At 36.0% G+C, this 19,168-nt stretch overlaps 1 protein-coding gene across 1 annotated transcript in view; it reads left to right on the plus strand.

Annotated features, from left to right (window-relative positions):
• Window positions 1-19,168, plus strand: part of CEP112 (centrosomal protein 112) — a 346,080-nt gene that overhangs the window by 187,146 nt on the left and 139,766 nt on the right. Inside the window, exon 23 of the mRNA XM_074319364.1 lies at window positions 10,266-10,496. Coding sequence (XP_074175465.1) covers window positions 10,266-10,496 — 231 coding nt within the window. The remainder of the gene's footprint in view (window positions 1-10,265; window positions 10,497-19,168) is intronic.

The raw sequence follows: 19,168 nt of genomic DNA on the forward strand, positions 1-19,168 counted from the left end.
CAGGAGGTACCGCGCTGTGAACACTGCCTAAGACAGGTCCAAATTCCAGCCTGCTGATGCCGCCTTTCTACCACTTTGTTTCTTTTTAATCCTGTATCCATAATGTCTGTCCCTTCTACTGCCTGAGCCATGGTATTCAATACACACCAGTTGTCTTGCTTCAGAACAGAACTGATTGATGTTTAGTTATTGTATTTAATTTGTTAGTAACACACTAATCATGTCATTATTTCTGGTACATTTTTCTTTGGGAGACAAAAGCAATGTTTTGTTACAAGGTTAAACTCTCTTTTATGCTTGAGATCCTATGGGAGTTTTTTACAACCAAAGAGAAAATTCTATTGCATGTGATATTTATAAATAATGTTAGAAGAGTAAAAGACCATAAAGTTTAAATGATGCGTTTTCTTTGCATCTGTAAGCTTAAATCCAACTATGTATTTATCATGTCCAGCATAATGAAAATAGAGAAATTGCTTTAATCAGTTTTATATGACTTAAAAGAATAAGGTTGGTGGCCTAATATTAACCATAAGTCATTAAAATGTGTTCTAGAACTGTTAATGCTGTTCTAAAGAAAATATATCATTTTAAATTAACTTTTTTACATGATACTCAAAAGTATAGAATAGTGAAGCAATGTAGTTTTCAAAGACATAATTGAAATTGAAGGTCCTTTATGAAATATCCATAATAAAAGGAAAATTTGTCATAGGATGTTTGCATTTCCATAATAAATAGAAAGACTTTATTAAAAATGATTACTGTATTCAAATTTAATAAATTTTTCCTTTCTGGAAGCATTCTTCTGCCAGCTGGGCATAAAACCTGTGCATCACCTTTTAAAAATTGTTTTATTATGTGTGTCTGATACATACAAAGAAAATACGTCAAATAATATTTAAGCACTAAGGCGTACAAACAGAAGGCGCTTCACGACTTAACTGACCACCCAAGTTAAGAATTAGAGCGTTATTGAAATCGTTGCCTCTACCTGTATGTTCCTTCCTTTCCTATACTACTGGCATCCCTGTCCCAAAGGCAACCATGCCCTTAATTGTGTGTTGACACTTACCTAACACTTTTTCAGTATAGCTTTATCACATATATGTCTCTAAATAGCATAGTGTTTACTTTTGCTTGATTTTGAACTTTATAGAAATGGTTACATACTGTAGGTAATCTGCATTTGCATTTTTCACTCAATATTTTATTTCTGATTCATCCATTGTCCTGTGTGCAGCTCTGGTGTGTTCACTTGGCTGGATACAATATCCTGTTGCATGACGAGAAGTCAATTGTTATGAATATTTGGGCCATCTCTAGTTATGCAGTTTTTAAAATGCTGCTATGCACATTCTTGGATGTTTGCCTGGTGCACATGAGTAAGTTTCTCTATAAAATGTTGGGACATAGCTTATGAAAATGTTCAACTTTTCCAGGTAGTGTCAGATTAATTTACAATGGGGTTTTACCATTGTGCATTCATATCAGCAGTGTGTAAGAGTGCCAGTGATACACACCCTTGCCAGCATTTGTTACTGTCAGACTTCTTATGTTTTGCAAACATAGTGATTGCATTTTCTGATGATTAATGAGGTTGGGCACCTTTTCGTATGTTTACCATTAAAATTTTGCCTTTTATGAAATGCTTGGTCATGCCTTTTCCTCATTTTTCTTTTGGGTTGTTTGTCTTTATCAGTATACTTTAGAAATTCTGGAGACTATTCTTTTGTTAATTACATATGCTGCAAATCTCCCTTCCAGGTTTTCTTTTTTATTATCTTTATTGTGTCTTTTGATGAACGAACGTTCTTAATCATATTGTAGTCTAATTAATCAGTCTTTTCAAGTTAGTGCCCTTTGAGTGATGTTGATGAAATATTTTCTTACCTGGAAGTCAAAAGGCCATCCCCATATTTTTAAAAATGTTGTCTTTCACATTTGGTCTCTAATCCACCAAGCATTGATTTAAAAAAAAAAAAATTAGCTTTTTGAGATGTACTATCCATATCACACAACTCACCCATGTAAAATTCAGTGGGTTTTAGTATATTCATAGAGCTATGCAGCTTATCGCTCCAATCGATTTTAGAACGTTTTATCACCACCTGTCAAAAAACTCATACCTATTAACTGTTACTCCCCATTCTCCCTCACCTCCCAGTGGTATAGTCCTAGGCAACCACTAATCCAAATTCTATCTCTCTAGATTTGCCTATTCTGGTTATTTCTTATGAATGAATCATACAATATGTGGTCTTTTGTGACCGGCTTCCTTCATTCAGTGTGTTTTCAAGGTTCATTCAGGTTATAGCATGTATTAGTTCTCCATTCCTTTTTATTACTGAATAATATTCCATTGTTTGTGTATACTATCTTTTATTTGTCCATTCATCAGTTGATGGACATTTTGATTGTTTCTGCTTTTGGGCTATTATGAATAATGCTGCTGTGAACATTCATATGTAAGTTTTTGTGCAGAGGTATGCTTTATTTCTTGGAGAGAATTGATTCTTGTTATTGTATAATGTAGGGATCCGATTTCATTGTTTCCCATATGAATGAATAGTTTTTACATTGGTTCATCATTTACCCACTAAACTATGATGCCAGCTAGGTCCAATGTGAGTCTGTTTCTAGGCTCTCCGTTATGTTCCATTAGTCAAGTTTTTCTATTCTCTATGATATTACACCGTGTTAATTTCAGTGACATTATTTTAGGTCCTGATGTTGGTATGGAATGTCACACCACCTGTCTCTCCTTTGACTGTCATGGTGCTGTGTTCATCTCTGTACATTTTAAATTCAGCTTGTCAAGTTTCTTGAAAGCTTTTGTTGAAATTTTAATTGAGCTTGCATTGATTGATGCTGTAGATCAATTTGGGGAGAACTAATGGAGAGACTTTCCATCACCATGATGTATCGCTGTTATTTAGATCTTTAATGTCTTTCAGAAAGGCTTATAATTAGTTTTGCACATCTTTTGGTAGACATTTCGGAGAATCTTGTGTTTGTCATAGTTGTAAATGGTGTTGTGAATAGCTTTTTGCTGGTGTATAAAAATTACAAATGATTTTTTAACATTAATCTTTTATTCAGACACCTTTCTAAACTCTCTTATTATTTCTAATAATTTGTACATTCATTTCACATTTTCTGTATAGACAATCATAACATCCATGATTAAAGACAGTTTGTTTTTATTTTTTAGTTTTGGTCAGAACAGTTATGAATACAAGTTCTGGTAGTAGGCATTTTTTTCTTCTTCCTGATTTTAAAAGGGCTATTTTAAAACTTCATGCTCCAGAATGAATAAAATTTGCTTAGTTTTTTGTTAAATATCTTTTATCTGGTTAAGAATGGTCTCTTCTATTTCTATTTTGCTAAGAGTTTCTGTCATGGAATTTTATAGACTGTTTTTCTGTGTATTGAGATAATCATAAGTTCTTTTTATTTTACTACTATAATGGAGTAAACAATATTATAAGTTATTTTATAACATTACACCAACATTATTTCTTTGCCAATTGAATCCAATCACTGGATTCAACTTGCCAATAATTATTGAGACTGACCTGAAATTTTTCTTTTTTGAAATATTTTTTAATTGATGTGCTAGCCTCATACATTGAGTTGCTAAATAATCCTTCTTTTTCTATCCTCTGAAAGAATTAGTATCAGAGTGAGTTATTTGTTTCTTAAATATTTGAGGGAACTGGCCAGTAAAGCCATCTGGGCTTCATATTTCATTTCTGGAAATATTTTTGACTGCTATTTAAATTTCTCTAATGGTTATAGGATGACTCATATTTTCCCTTTTTTTCTAGTCAGTTTTGGTAAATTTTTATAGCTTAGAGATTTTTCCTTTTCATTTAAATTTGATATTTATTGGCATTTATAGATTTTTATAAATGTTAGACTGCCCTTGTATTCTTTGCAAGTTAGTGATTACGTATTTTATTTTTATACTTTACTGGACTTGGTTTGCTAATAATTTACTTGGGATTTTTATGTCTGTGTTCATGAGTGAGTTGGTCTATAATTTTTATTTCTCTTCCTATTCCTGTCATCCTTTAGTATCACTATCATAACTTCTGAAAGAGTTTGAGTGTGTTTATCTTTGTCTATTCTTCTGAAAAGTTTGTAAAATACTGGAATGATCTATTTCTTGAGAAGTTTGTTTTAGAAATCACCTGTAAAATTATCTGAGCTTAGTGTTTACTTTGTGGAAATATTTTTAACTATTCTTTCAATTACTTCAATTAGTTTGTTTAATTGTTCTATTTCTTAATTTTGCATTTTATGTTTTCCTAGGAATCTGTTTCACCTAGGGTCTTCAATTATTGGCATAATATTTTTATGGTATTATCTTTGTAACCTGTGATGGATCTGTAGCACGTCCTTTTAAAAATATTTTATTTTAATTTATTTTAGTTATTCTCTAGTTTTTCTAGATAATATTGCCACAACTTTATTTTCATGCTATATATTATTTATTTGTGCTTTCTTGTTTCCTTCATCAATCTTACTAGAAATTGTTCTATGTTAACAATTTCTTAAGTTGGTTGCCTACTTCATTAATAATTAGCCTTTTAAAAATACATAAATAGCATGTTAAAGCTACACATTTGCTTTGGCTTCATCCTTCAGGATTTGATGAGTAATATTTTCATTATCAATCATTTCCAAGAATTTTTATTTAAATGTAATGAATTTATTTTTGATTAGAAAATATGTTAACATCAATCAGAATTTAAAAGTCACTGAAGTATATACAGGAAAATGTCTTCCACTGTGGTGAGACAAACAAAAGTCATTTTTCTGAGTTGCTGCTTACGCATTTCATAGTATGATAACTCTACTCACACACAGAGTCTGAGTTATGCCTGTGTTTAGATAAGGGCTTGAGTTTAGGATTCCCTCCATAAGGACCTGCTTGGCTTTTCCTAAGTCTTCTTTTAACCATTTAGAGTTAAGCCCGTGAAAAGTTAGTGACATTAGTTTATACCTAATATCCTTTTTCTGTTCCAAGATCCCATCCAGAATATCATACCACATTTAGTTGTTATATGTCCTTAGTGCCCTCTTCGTTGTGATTGTTTGTCAGATTTTCCTTATTTTTGATGACCTTGACAGTTTTGAGCAATACCCCTTAGGAATTTGTAAAATGCCCTTCTATTGTAATTGGGAATTCTTCAACAAGGAAGATTTGTTCTCTTCTCCCCCATTTATTAATTTATTCAATAATTGATATCAGTTTGTACTCACGGATATTTTTTTTATTCTTTGGTATATAGTCCAATACTTATTTCTAAAATTGTTCCAGCTTCAGCCATCAGGAGCTCTTTCAGTTGGCCCCTTGTCCTTTTGATATACCTTCTCTCTCAACGGGCACTTCTTTACTTCTAGCACAGCAAGATGGTCCAGGCTCATCTTAGGTATTTCCCAGAATCAGTCACTTGTCCAAGAACCACTTGTTCCTTTTATTGGAGAATATACTAGAAACCAAAATCTGGGCACTTGGTGTCCTTGCTGCTGCTGGGATGTCATTTCCTGAATATATCTTTTTTCCCCCACTTTGTCAACTTTTAAGTTTTTCTCTTTGTCTTTTGTGTTCTGCCATTTCATTACCTAGTATTTAGATGTGGATTTCTTTTCTTTCTTTCTTTTACTTTCCTTCTGTCTCCCTTTCCTTTACTTTTTTGTTTTTTATTTTATTTTTTCATCCTGCTTGATAACTGTTGTGCTCACTATTTCTGTAGATTCTTTCTTTTCCTCAGTTCTGGAAAATTCTTGGTCATTGTCTTTTCTTATCTTCCATATCTTCCCTTTTCTCTCCTCTCCTCGGCAACTATAGACATACATTAAATCTTATTTTACCTTCCATGGCTTTAAATATCTCACTTACAGTTTTTATCCTCTGATATTATTGTGCTGCATCATGGGTAATTTATTAATGTCTCTCTTCTGTTTCACCACTTTTTGCTTCTGTTTAAGCTGCCTTAACTCATTTATCTTTTATACAAAAATTTTATTGTTGGAAATTATTCTTTCTCAAATCTGGAATTTTTTCTTAATCTTTACTGATTTATTCATTTCATAATTCATCCTTTGTTTCTTTAAATATTTAATACATGTTTATTTTATATCTGATAATTCCCATATTTGAAGTGCTTGCGAGTGGGAGTCTGTGTGGAAGCTTACCAATGGTGGGTTTTTCTGAACTGTGTAATTCTTTAATATGAGCTCATTTTTAATTTATTTTAATTTATGGAAAAGTTGGAAACATTGAACTGAAGCTTTTCTCCAGAGGGAATTTATTTCAGCTTCAGATGGGAGTTGATAACACTACTGACCTGGAACAACTGTAGTCCTATTCCGGGCTCTCTGACTTACTCCATGGTGTCATGTTCAGCTCCGGGATTCCTTTCACCTGAAGTTGCAATGCTGATAAAGACATTTTCCCCAAAGATACTTTGTCTTTTGAGGGTGCTTACTGCTCATTATATTGTTTTCAGCACATGCAGGTTTAGATATGTGATTTGTTTTGTTTTTCCCAGTGGAATGTTGTCTTACTTCCTATGAGCAAAGAAAGAGAAAAAATTGTATGTTATACAGGATCTAGTTATTTCATTGCATGAGAGTCTCCAGATTAATCTTTCTTAGTATAAACCCAGTGGTATTTGTTAGCCCACTATCCCCACATACCTCTCTCCAGCAGCCAATTTTGGTATCTTCACTGGTTCTCTCGTGATTTGAAATCCAAACTCTGTAGTTTAACATTCAGAATTCCTCAATATCTGTACCACGTCTCTCTTTTCTGAGTTTCCCTTATTCCTCTTTAATGCTATTTTTCTTCTTCCATGTGGCTCATTGTTTCTACCTGAAATGTCCTATATATTTTTCCCTGTCCCCAGATGGTACCCGTTTATCTCTTAAGGTCCATCTCAGATACATTCTGTTTTATTCAGATTTCCAGAATCCTTCCTAGCTTAAAGTAACTGCACCCTTTTCTGAACTCTTATGGCATTTTGTCTTCTCTTATTGCGTGTGTGTGTGTGTGTGTGTGTGTGTGTGTGTGTGTACATGTATATGTAGCATATGTTTTATAGTCTAAACGCTCTTAAGAAAATGTTTTTCTGAGAGTCACTCATCATGGTAGCTTCCACATCACAGATTCTAATAAATAGTGAATTACATGTAGTTATAAATTAAAGAGCTGGAGGGGAGAGTCTGGAAGCGTGAATGCCCAAATTCTGATAAATCTGCCTTTGCTTTTTTCAACTCCTCATCCCAGAAAGGTGTTTGCTTACCTTGGCAGGACCCAACTCATAGCAACACCATGTTGGGTTCTTGGTCCTAACATGGCAGAGGGACAGATAAGATTGTCCCCTGGCAACCAAAGAAAGAGGCAAGTGCAAAAAGTAAAGCATTCTTGCAACCCCTCTCACAGCAGTTTCCTGGGTTTCTCCCCAGGCTGCAACCTCTTCCCTTCAACACACGTGTAGTCTCCAGTTCAAGCCAACCTTTATTCTTCCTCCCCAGGAGTGTCTCTGGGTTTGTTTCTGTTATCGTTTTTATTGCTGTCATTATTAATATCTCCGATTCATGCCTGGTTTCTCCAGGGTTGATTTTGAGAAAAAAGTCAGCAGCCCATCCTAGTCTACCATCTTGATATCACTGAGTGTTTTTTATAGGCTCACACAAGCAATATATAGATGATGTATTGTAGAAATTTATACATGAATCCTATATAATTTTACTAACCAATGTCACCCCAATAAATTTAATAAAAATTTTAAAATAAATAAATAAAATAGAAGAATGTTTTGACCTCTAGAAACCTAACTGCTGTCACTGCCTAAGTCTATCTACCCTTAGAAAATTTCTCATCTATTTCAGAACATGATTAAATTGACCATTTCTTCCCTTATGCCAAGTATTGAGTTCAAAGGGGAAGAATCATAAAACAAGGAGTAGAATGCAAGTGACTTGGTTTTCAGAGTAATTGGTCTATAGCTGTATATCAGTATACAGATACCAATATATCTGTTAATATTTTTCACTATAGATTTGTGAGAATCAGCCTTTTATATAAAGCCTTCTTGCACCCTCCCCTGCGACTATTTTAAATCAGCTTTTACAAAAAGGGAGGATAAAGATGGAGCACCCTATCACCTCCAGTCTTCAGGGCTTGTAGTTGTGATTATCAAGCTTTTTCTTCTCCTCCAACATAAATGTGTTTGACCAGCCATCGGTAATTCATGTCTCTTCCAATCTAGTGGCGAGAGGGAGCAGGCTCAATATTTGAACTAGGGTGTACCGACCACAATCCAAAATAAGGGTACACCTTGTATACTAATAATAGCTATCATATTGAGTTGTTGCAAAGATTATATAAAGTAATCTACATAAGATGCCTTGTGCAAAGTAAGTACTCAAAATGCTAACAATTATTATTTATCGTGTAAAAATTGTTAATATTTCAAATAGAATGAGTACAGGATTTTTATTGAAAATGAGGTGATCTCCTGTTGTAGGTGTTTTGATTATTAAAGCAACTTCTCATCATTAAGTTTTGCATTTTTGTTGTAACTTTGCCATTACTGTCGCTTTTGGATTTTCCGGTTTCCAGTTCGGGAAATATTGGTTTATGCAGTGCTTGTTGAAAGTACATCATGCAAAGACAGTTATCATGTTTCAGAAAATGTTGTATTCATAACTAATGCATTGACAATAACCATAATCGTAGGTTCCCTTAGCTTGAACTAACTATTCATCTGGTAGCATGACAGACTAGATTCCTGATCAACTTTCCCTCAGAAAATAGCTAAAAAGGCTACATAAATCTTTTTTTTAAAGAGCAGTGTTAGCACTAAAAGAAAATATAGTGTATCACTTCTAAATCAGAAAGGAGAAGAAAGTTGAAGAAGGAAAAAAAATTCTTTAGAATAAAAGATAAAAATGAGAGAAAAACAAAATATACAAAAGATAGGGCAGATAGCACAAAATAAGGAAAAAATAAAGTCAAATATGTTAGCATATATACAAGTATTGACTAAATTGGACTAAATGCTACATTTAAAAGATAATAGTTGGTTAGATTTTAAAAAGAAAATTCAAAATATATATGTTATTTATAAAATAGATATCTAAAACTTGAGGATGCAGGAAGATCCATGTCCTAAACTAATTGGTGTCCCCCCCAAATTTCATATCCACTCAGAACCTGTGAATGTGACCTTATTTGGAAGAAGGGTCTTTGTAGATGTAATCAAGTTAAAATAAGGTCATGCTGATTAGGGTGGGCCCTGAATATAAGATGAGCAGTGTCCTTATAAGAAGAGGGAAATTTGGACACAAACACACAAAGAAAGCCACTTGAAGATGGAAGCAGAGGTTAGAGTGATGTATCAGCACCCCAAGGAATGCCAGGGATTGCCAGCAAATGCCAGACACTAAGAGAAAGGCATGGACCAGATTCTCCCTCAGAGCCTCCAGAGCGGCCCTCCCTGCCAACACCTTCATTTTTAACTGTAGCCTTGGAGCTGTGAGACAATGAATGTCTGTTATCTTAAGTCACCCAATTGTGGTACTTTGTTACGGTAGCCCTAGAAAACTAATATATCCCTATATGTTTGGGAATAAAAAGGCATGCTTCTAAATGATTCATAAGTCAAAGATAAAATAATAATGGAAGTTTGAAAACTGTTTTTTACTAAATGATAATGAAAATACCATATATCTAAACCTAAGAGGTTAAACTTAAGCAATAGTTAGTTAAAGGGGTATTTATGGTCTTCAGTTTATAAATCAGAAAGGAAGCATGGATAAAAATAAATGAGCTAAATATCCAAAATAAGAAATTAGCAGAAGGGATTTGAAATTAGAGGAAGGGAAGAACGTAGAATGAAAGACAAAAAATATCAGAGCAGAAATCAATGAAATAAAAACAAAAAGTGCACTACTAAGTACTAGACGAATCCCAGGAACATAATATTGAATACTTGAAGAAGCAGGTTGCACAATAATACATGCAATATTCCTTTTACATAGATATTTGAAACAAGTAAAACTAAATACGTTGTATACGGTAAAATACTACGCCTGAGCTAGAATGCAAATGGCATGGGACTGGAGAATGAGAGAAAGAAGGAAAAGAGGAAGGAAGGAAGAAAGGAAGTGGACATTTTTACATGTTTGCTAGTCTTTTACAACTTGCCTATTCATAGTCTGCCCATTTTTCCATTTTTCAAAACAAGGTGATTGCTGATATGGAGGCCCAGGTTCACAAGCTGAGAGAGGAGCTGATTAATGTGAACTCGCAGAGGAAGCAGCAGCTGGTGGAGCTCGGTCTTCTGCGTGAAGAGGAGAAGCAAAGGGCTGCGAGGGACCACGAGACGGCCGTCAGCAAACTGAGGGCTGAATCAGAGAAGATGAAAATAGAGCTGAAAAAGACTCATGCTGCCGAGACAGAGATGACGTTGGAAAAGGTAAGCAATCCAGCTGGATATTTTTGTAGACAATTGAAACCCACGTTTGAAATCCATTGCCACCATTATATTTAATCTCTAAAAGGTAGTGGATATAGAATTATGCTTCATAGTTATAAACTATTCAAACAAGCAACTTCAGTATCTTGCTGTATGTGTAGGCACCATTAACATAATATCGTTGCCTAACTTTTCCCTTGACTTTTCGTGGAAGAGATTTATAGAATATCCCATTCTATAGTAATTAAATACACATTGTGGTAAAACAGTTTTGTAATATTGTCAAATATTATACTGATTAGGCATACTTGGGCTGCAGCCCTGAATTTCCTTAAGTTAAAACTACACTTCAGATCATTTCTCAATGTCTAGTAATCATTTCTAGATTTTACAGTTTTTTTATAGCACTGTAATGTAAATGATGACATATTTTACCAGATTGATTCTTCAGATAAAGAAAATTTTCTGTAGAATTTTACATTTTTGAAATAAATGTCAATATGATGTTTGCACATCTTGGGTGGACCTATATTCCAGGAACAATCTCAAATATTCTTTTTTTGATGTTCTGGAAACCTATAAATATTTCAGTTAGGTAGTGAACGTGAACTGCTGTTAATCGTAATAAATGTAAATTGTCCCTTGAGTTTCTTGAGACCAGTCTGTACCTTTGGATCAAGAAACTTGAAAAGCGTAATTTAAGAATCTTCTAGTTCTGTTTAACTTTTCCCCCTCTTCTTCTTCTTCTTTACATCATGTTAAACCTTTATAGAGCAACCATGCACCACCATTCTAGACACTAGTCCATTCATTTTCCATGGGTCAGATCCTCAGGTGCTCACTTTAGGTTAATGGTACCTAACTTTATCTGAGAGTCAGATTTCAGCCCCTTGGCAGCATAGCTGTGAACCCAGAAATAAATTGGAAAAGGGGCTCTAAAACGGGAGGGAGCCTGGCTTCTTGGAGGAACAACAAGGAGGCCAGCTGGAAATGATGATCAAGAAGGAGGAGAAAGAGGTGATGAGGTCAGGGAAGAAGTCTCAGAGGTGGACCATGTCCCCCTTTCACTCTTCGTGAGTGGAGGGGGCTTGCCACGTTTTGAACAGAGGCATGACCTGATCTGACTCACGTTTGAATAGGACCGCTCTGTTAGTCCTGAGAATAGACTGAACTAAGGGCAAAGGAGGAAGGAGGGAGACTAGTTTAAACATTATTGCAAGAATGTAGACAAGAGATGATAGAGGCTTGGGCCCTGGGCTGTAACAATGAAGGTATAAAAACTGATCAGATTCGGGTGACGTTCTAAAGGTAAAGCTGACAGGATTTCCTGTTGGTTCAGATATGGGGAGAGGGAGAGAGGAAGAGGAAAGGAGGGGGAGAGGCAGAGGGAGAAAGAGAGAGAGAGAGACTGCGTGAGCAGTCAAGAGTGATTCCAAGGTAACCTGCTGGAGCCAGTGGACAAATGGTGTTACCCTTTGCTGAAAGGAAGAAGATGGCAGGGCCATTCAGGACATGTTCCAGTTGAGATTCCCTTCATACGTGCAAATGACGATGTTTGTGATAATGCCATCAACACAGTCCAAAATGATAATGTTTTATGCTACCACATAGTTTCGGGAATTAGGGAAATTTCCCAATATGGAGTCATTTGAGCCCTCTCACAACAGCAAATAAAAGAGAGACTGACGGAGAGGGCAAGTGGTGTTCCACTGACCTTTTCTGGTAACTCTTACACCATGGCTTCCTTCATCTCTGCCACCAGTTCAAAGTATTTCTATGTAAATGTTCTCAAATGGCACAACAGTGCAGCTCAATTTAAGAATTGGACATACCAAAGCTAAACTTATAAAGCATACACTTTCAGCCTTGATTTTCTTGCATTATATATTCACATTTTAAATGTTCCTTTTTAAAAGATGAAATTTTTCAGGTATATGTTTCTACGTGTTACTAATTAACAGTTTATAGATAGCAAAACAATAGTATTAGAAATCGTGGGTAATCCATTTGGCAAACATTTCTAGGAGAGTTTCGATATCCCACAAAGGCGTTACCCCAGGCACTGTAGGGATACACCGAAAAAAGGGGAAAAAGAGGTACTGCCCTTAGGGAGATTCTGAAAAATAGCAACTTCAAGACACACACACACACACACACACACACACACACACACGTAATGCAAGGTAGAGTATGAACTGGGGGGAAATTATTTTCTGTCAAGGCAATCAGGGAAGATTAACTATGGAGATGTCACTTGAACTAGACATAAGTAGTATGTAGGATACGCAAGGTGGCATTCTAAGTCACAGGAATAACAACAGCAAGAGCAAACAAAGCCAGGTTAATCCAGGAGCGTGCTCAGTGATCAGGCTGAAAGGCAACTAGGGATCCCTGAAGGTCTCCAACGCTGTGATGAGTGTTTTAATTTCATTGGGTGAATAGGGAGAAGCTCCTGAAGACTTTTAAGCAATGGAGTGTCAAGAGTCACGTGATTATTAGGAAAATCTTTGTCAGTGTTGGCAAGATGCCATAGCAGTAGAAGTAGTTGGTGGGGACTGGATTAATCCAGGCGAGAGGTCCCTGGGGGCACATTAGAGGTGCATGCAGGTAGTGAGAATATAGCAGTGACAGTGGGCCAGCAGAGACATGCTCGAGAATCATTTCAGAGATGTCATTGATTGGATGTGTTAAGTATAACTCAACCTTTAATAGATTGGGAATGAAAGAGAAGTTTTTAGCTTGGGGAGGAAAAAGATGAATTCAGTTCAGTTATGAACATGTTGAGTTTGAAGGGCCATCGCTACACCCAGCTGCAACTTTCACTTGCTACCGAAGGAACATTTGTAGATAATCGTAAGGGAAGGCAGGACTAGAGAAAACAGCTGTAGGAATCACCTACAGAGAGGGCCTGTCCAAGAGGGGAATGCAGAAAGGAAACAAATAGCCGTGAAGGAAGAACTTCTGTTAGAAGGTGGAGGTTGAGGTCGGGGAGGAAACAGTCAAAGAAGGGTCATCAAGGTAAGAGGAATGCATTTTCATGGAAATAAAGGAAGAGAATATTTAGAAAGGATTGTCAAGAATGTGACAGAAAATCAGGAGGAATGAGGGTGGAAGAAAGAGGGTGGAGAAGGTCACGGGATTGGAAACTGAGAAGTCAGTGATGATCTTGGACAGAGCACTGGAAATGACAGCATGGACAGAAACATGGCGGCAAAAGATCTGTGAGAGAGTAGTGAGGAAGTGGGGATTAGTGAATACTCTATGGTCTTGGAAAATCTGATACTAAAAGGAAAATGTATTATAGTTCGCAAGAGCAGCTGGAGTTAAGGAGAATATAATTTTAGGCTGAAAATGTCTTGAAATACATGAGAAGGGACTGGTGGAGAGGAAGAGCTTAATGATACAAAGAACTATCGATAACTGATGGCTTGTGATCTAAGAGATGAGGGTGTGAATGTAATTACCAGCACGGGCCCACCCTCTCCCCTTGGCTACAAGGACCCAGCCTCATAAGACAGGTCTGTTCCTGGGACGTGCTTTGTTCTCTCCTGCCTCCAGGTCTTTGCACCTGCCACCCCGCTGCCTGGAATGTTCTTCCCGGTGCTTTTCTTACCCCCATCCTCCTCCTCACCACTCTGCACGCCTCAGAATCCTTTCCTCACCTCTCTATCTGAAGTCTTGCCTACCTCCACCATCCTACCTTTTCCCATTGTCTTCGTAGCTCATCTCACTATCTGAAATCATCTTTTCATTTTGCCCCCTGTTTACTTCTGTTTACCCCCATTAGAATGTAAGCTCCATTAGCAGGACCTTGTCTATCGTGTTCGTTTCTGTGCTGCTAGTGTCTAGAAAACTCGGCCCATGGTAGGTGCTCACTGAGTTTTTACGAAGCAAATGAATGACAGGCGCCATGACTCTTGAGGATTGAAGAAAAGAGAGCTGGTAATGGTACAAAGGAGTTCTGTGACAAGAAAAGCTTGTATCTGATATCATCTGTATTCTTAGTAAAGAATCCCAGTAGTCTGCTCAGAGTGGGGAGTTTCCAGAGTGGAACAGCCAGGCTTCAGCCTGAGCAGATGGCTGGACTGCAGCTGAAAGGAAGAGGAATTTGCTCAGGTAGAACTGGAGTTCTGCAGGTAGAGGAGGGAGCATGTGTGTGAGCCTGGGAGAATGGGGTGCTCCGGAACAGAACTGAGCACGAGTGATACAAGAAGGTAGGAATGGGGTTTTAGCATAATGACTGTAACTGACATAGAGAGAGGTGCCCGAGACGCTAATCAGAATGCAGGGACTCGCTGGCAGAGGCAGAGTCTGGGCAGTGGGGCAAGAGCGCTGCCTGGACTGGTTGTTTACAGCCAGGAGTTTGGTTTTTGTTGAGTTGGGGCAATGAACCAACCTCCAAGTCCATATGATAAAATTACAAGTGCTGGGCTCTTGAGATGAGAGTAATTTATATATCTGATTGATAAATGTTTTTATTTAACCAGTAGAAGGAGTTCAGCAGTTTCCAAATGCAGTGAAGACCAGGACCGGGGGTTCCCTGAAAGCAGTCCAGGATCACATGTGGTGCCTGGTACAAAGGAAGTGTTAAAAAATGTTCAGTGAGTGAACAAAAGAGTGATGAGGAACTGGGAAATTCAGGATAGCCTCTATGAATGGTAACAGCAATAAATGAAAAATTGTTATTGATTTATCTAAAATTGATTTCAACCCATTATCAATACTATTGGTAGGATAAGATATTTTTATATTCAAATACTCATTTGTTTTTTGATGTTGTAATTTCCTCCACATTACTTAATACGTATTAAATACATAGCATAAATCTTTTTTTCAGACATGGTTTTAATTTTTGGTACACAAATTAGTAGACATTTGAGTTCTTACTGTAAGTTTGAATTAATACTAAAATAACCTGGTAGGTAATTCCATTGCTAGACTATTCTGTCTTGTGCATGTTACTTTGAATTCTTCTTATTGTATCTTATAAAAGGTTTAATGTTGCATCATGTTTAAATGAATCTGAAAGTGAAAATATTCGTTAGTAGTTTAAAATCTAGTCAGAATTGAGGGGTTTAGAAATTAATTTTCTATTAGTAGTATCAAATTGAGGTTCAGGGATCAAATATATGGTGATGGAAGGAGAACTGACTTTGGGTGGTGAACACACAATGGGATTTATAGATGATGTAATACAGAATTGCACACCTGAAATCTATGTAATTTTACTAACAATTGTCACCCCAATAAATTTTTAAAAATTGAGGTTCAAAGAGGAGAGGAAAATAACACCAGAAAAATGCATAATCTAAATGTAACATTCGCTGTGGGTTTGTGCTGTCTCAGTAGTACTTACAATGTCATGGTTACAAAATAATTCCTAAGTTCAGATCCTCTACCTAGCTCCTGTCAGCGGCGATTTACACCTAGATGTTATTTTCCATGGCTTTGGGTTAAGAGAAACATGCAATACCTCCACAAGGTCAAAATTCTTGAAATAGAGAATCCAAGAGAATAAATGATGGACATTTGCAAAGTGAAAACTGCTTTTCTAGTCTTTTAAAATCTTTTCAAACCAAATTGAAAGTCCATAAAATATGGAACTTTGAAAAATTGAAGAACACTACTAAGTGATGGTAGTGAGTAATTTTCAGAAGACTCATGAAAACTTTGGTATTTAAAATTTGCCATTGTTTAAGAAATCTATTCAGCTATTATTTAAAATAACTTATCTTGAAACAGAAGATATTTTAGAAAATATGGAAAATAGAGAAGAGTATAAAATTCCGTTACTTTCCGAGATAACCAATAGTAATTTAACGTGTATGTAAAACAACCATGTTACCTGACTGAGATCATACTAAATGAAGAGTTGTGTCTTCTGCTTTTAAAAAACTTATGCTAAGAATATTCCAGTGTGATTTGAAATTCTTTGAATAATATTATAGTTTCCATTGTTTCATGATTCCATTTTATGGATGGAACATAATTTATTGTGGTTTTCTTTTATTTTTAAGCATTTTTAAGAGTGAAGTTGAACATTTATAATAGATTTGTTATTCACATTTCATTTTCTGAGAATTGCCTGTTCATATTCTTTGTCAGTTTCTCTTCTCTTAGTACCCCAAAGTTCTTCTCATCGCCTTATATAAATTCATTTTATATGTAGAATGATAAAACGCTTATCTTTGTGGCAAATAGTTTGGCATTTGCCTTTTCATTTTATCATAGTATTTTATGATACACACACAAAAATTTGTTTGTATTTAGTGTAATCTGTCCATTGTTTCCTTTGTGAATTCTTTATTATAAGTAGTAATTTTAAGCTTCATGATTTGATATTTAAAAACATACGAACACATCAAACATTTTCTACACTGTACTTGACTGAGTAAAAAGCTCTTATGAAATTGACATAGCATTTACCAGCTTGGGTTTCTGGTCTCTAATTTTAATGGTATCTGAAGGATTATACTGGAATTCTGCCAGCCTGAAGTCATTAAAAGGCTTTGAGCAACAATTCAGCATCTTTTTTAAATTTAAGAAAAGCTCCATATGGCATAATTATTCAAAGCTAAGGTCATAGAAACTACTTAAACCTTTGAAATTTATAATTAAAGGATTAATATTAACTTATGAAGACATCGTCATTTTGGCTTAAAATGGATTTTTAAACTCTATTCTGTTCTTTTTACTTTGATCTTTTCCCTGACTTTTTCCTTTGCTAAAAATATGAAATTTTGTATCCTTAAATTTTAAAATTCAATGTTATGCTCAAACAGTTTAGATCTATACAAATTGACTGACAGACAACATTCAGTATGGTTTTTACCACATTCCTCCTATGTCATGAACTTCAAATTTTTATTTTCCTCTGGGTGTATAAGCCACAGTTTGATGAAATGGCCTATAATCATATCTCCAAACATAACAATAAATTAATTTACAACAGGAAAAACGTGCACAAATGACAACTTAGAAAACTTTGGGTGTGCACATAATTTGAAGGGGATGAACTAGCGTTCACTTTATTAAGGTTTAGAATTTTTCAAGTATCTCCAAATGACCTCAGTTGTAAAACTGTTTGAATGGTGAAAGAAGGTATGTCTTATCTTATATGAAAGCTAAGACTTCTTTTGGTCACTTTGACAATATATGCAAGTCAATCCAAACCAAATATTTTCATTAAATTAGTCTGTGTATCTCCTATGTAACAGGAGGAATTGTGTGTTCCTTAGAGACTCAGTTTCACATTAATCCCAGCTCCTCCTTTTCCTGATCGTGACGTGAGACACCTATTTCGCAGTGATTTCATTATGTAAATACTGAAATAATGTCTGGGGTGTTTGTTGATTAAGCAAAGAGAGCAGAGTGTCTATCATCATTCATGCTTGAATATTTACATTGTCAAGGTTTTACCTGAGTGGGGCTCAGTGCCAAGGTGGAGTCCGAGAGAGACAGTGGATGGAAATGCTCTGCCCCCTGCGGAGTGGCTTTCACTGGTTCCAGAGACTGTTTCTCACTGTTTCTCCTAGTGTCTCTGCTGCATGCTAACAGTCTGGGAGGGCGAATCAATAGCTTAACTTCAAAGTCTAGCGTTCCTAGACTAGAGAACTATTGTACTTGGAGAAAATTAAAAGGCAGTATATTTTATGTTTAGATTATTCCAAAATAAAATTTAGAATCATAAATGAATCATTGCTTATTTTTAAAGGAAACGTATAAAGTTTACAAGATCAATCCTCCCTTGTCATCCTCTAGCCTAACTTTCTAATGTTCTAATCACACCATTGTAAACACAAGTCCTGCCATTCACCAGAAGTTGTTGGTTTTATCCTTTTGGTCTTTCTTAAGTGGAAACATTTCTATCTAGAATAAAGGAAAAAAATTCTCTCAGGTCAGTGCAACAAAAGATAGTAATTTGGCTTCAAAAGTTATTGAAAATGGAACAGTTTGTTTGCCATCTTCAGAAATTGGTATTCAAATGGAGAGAATTGGGAGCAAGTAAAATAAGCAGGTATTTGTTCCAAAAGCATTTGTGTGTGCGTGTGAGTGTGTGTGTGTGTGTGTGTCCTTTGAATCCTTCAGCTTTGTAGCCAAATTTGTAAGAGTCTTACTGGACAGTGTATCTTTTTTTCGTAAGACTGAAAAAAATAAGATGAAAAAGAATATATGTATTTTAGTGTATTTTCATCCGTGCTGAAATGATTACAAGTGAGAACAGAAATAATAATTCGCACTATCTTGCTAGATTGCTATAACTAGGGTGCCTGTACACCCTGATCTGCCCAGGAATGTCCCAGTATCCTGTATGGTTTAGTGTTTCCTCCACCCTCTTTCACTCTTAAACATGTGCCAGCACAATACAGTGAATAAATAATATCGGGAAGTTTATTTCTCTCTCACATAGTGGCCCAGAGGTTTTAGTGTGGCCCAGGCATGGGAGCAAATGGCTCTGTTCCACGAGGGCATTTAGGAACCCAGGCTGGCTGGTAGGATGCCTCTGTCGTCTTCAACATGGAGCCTCTGTCTCGGCATGAAAGGCTGCTGTCCCAGTTGTAAGCTGAACAGTGATATGCAAAGGTCACCATCTAGTTAGAGTGTATCCCACCCTAAGCCCTACGGGTCTTCAACCTGCTGCCCTTTTTTTGCCCCTGAGAGACCAGAGTCGC

Source organism: Rhinolophus sinicus, linkage group LG15 (assembly GCF_036562045.2).
Source record: "Rhinolophus sinicus isolate RSC01 linkage group LG15, ASM3656204v1, whole genome shotgun sequence".
NCBI lineage: Eukaryota > Metazoa > Chordata > Mammalia > Chiroptera > Rhinolophidae > Rhinolophus > Rhinolophus sinicus.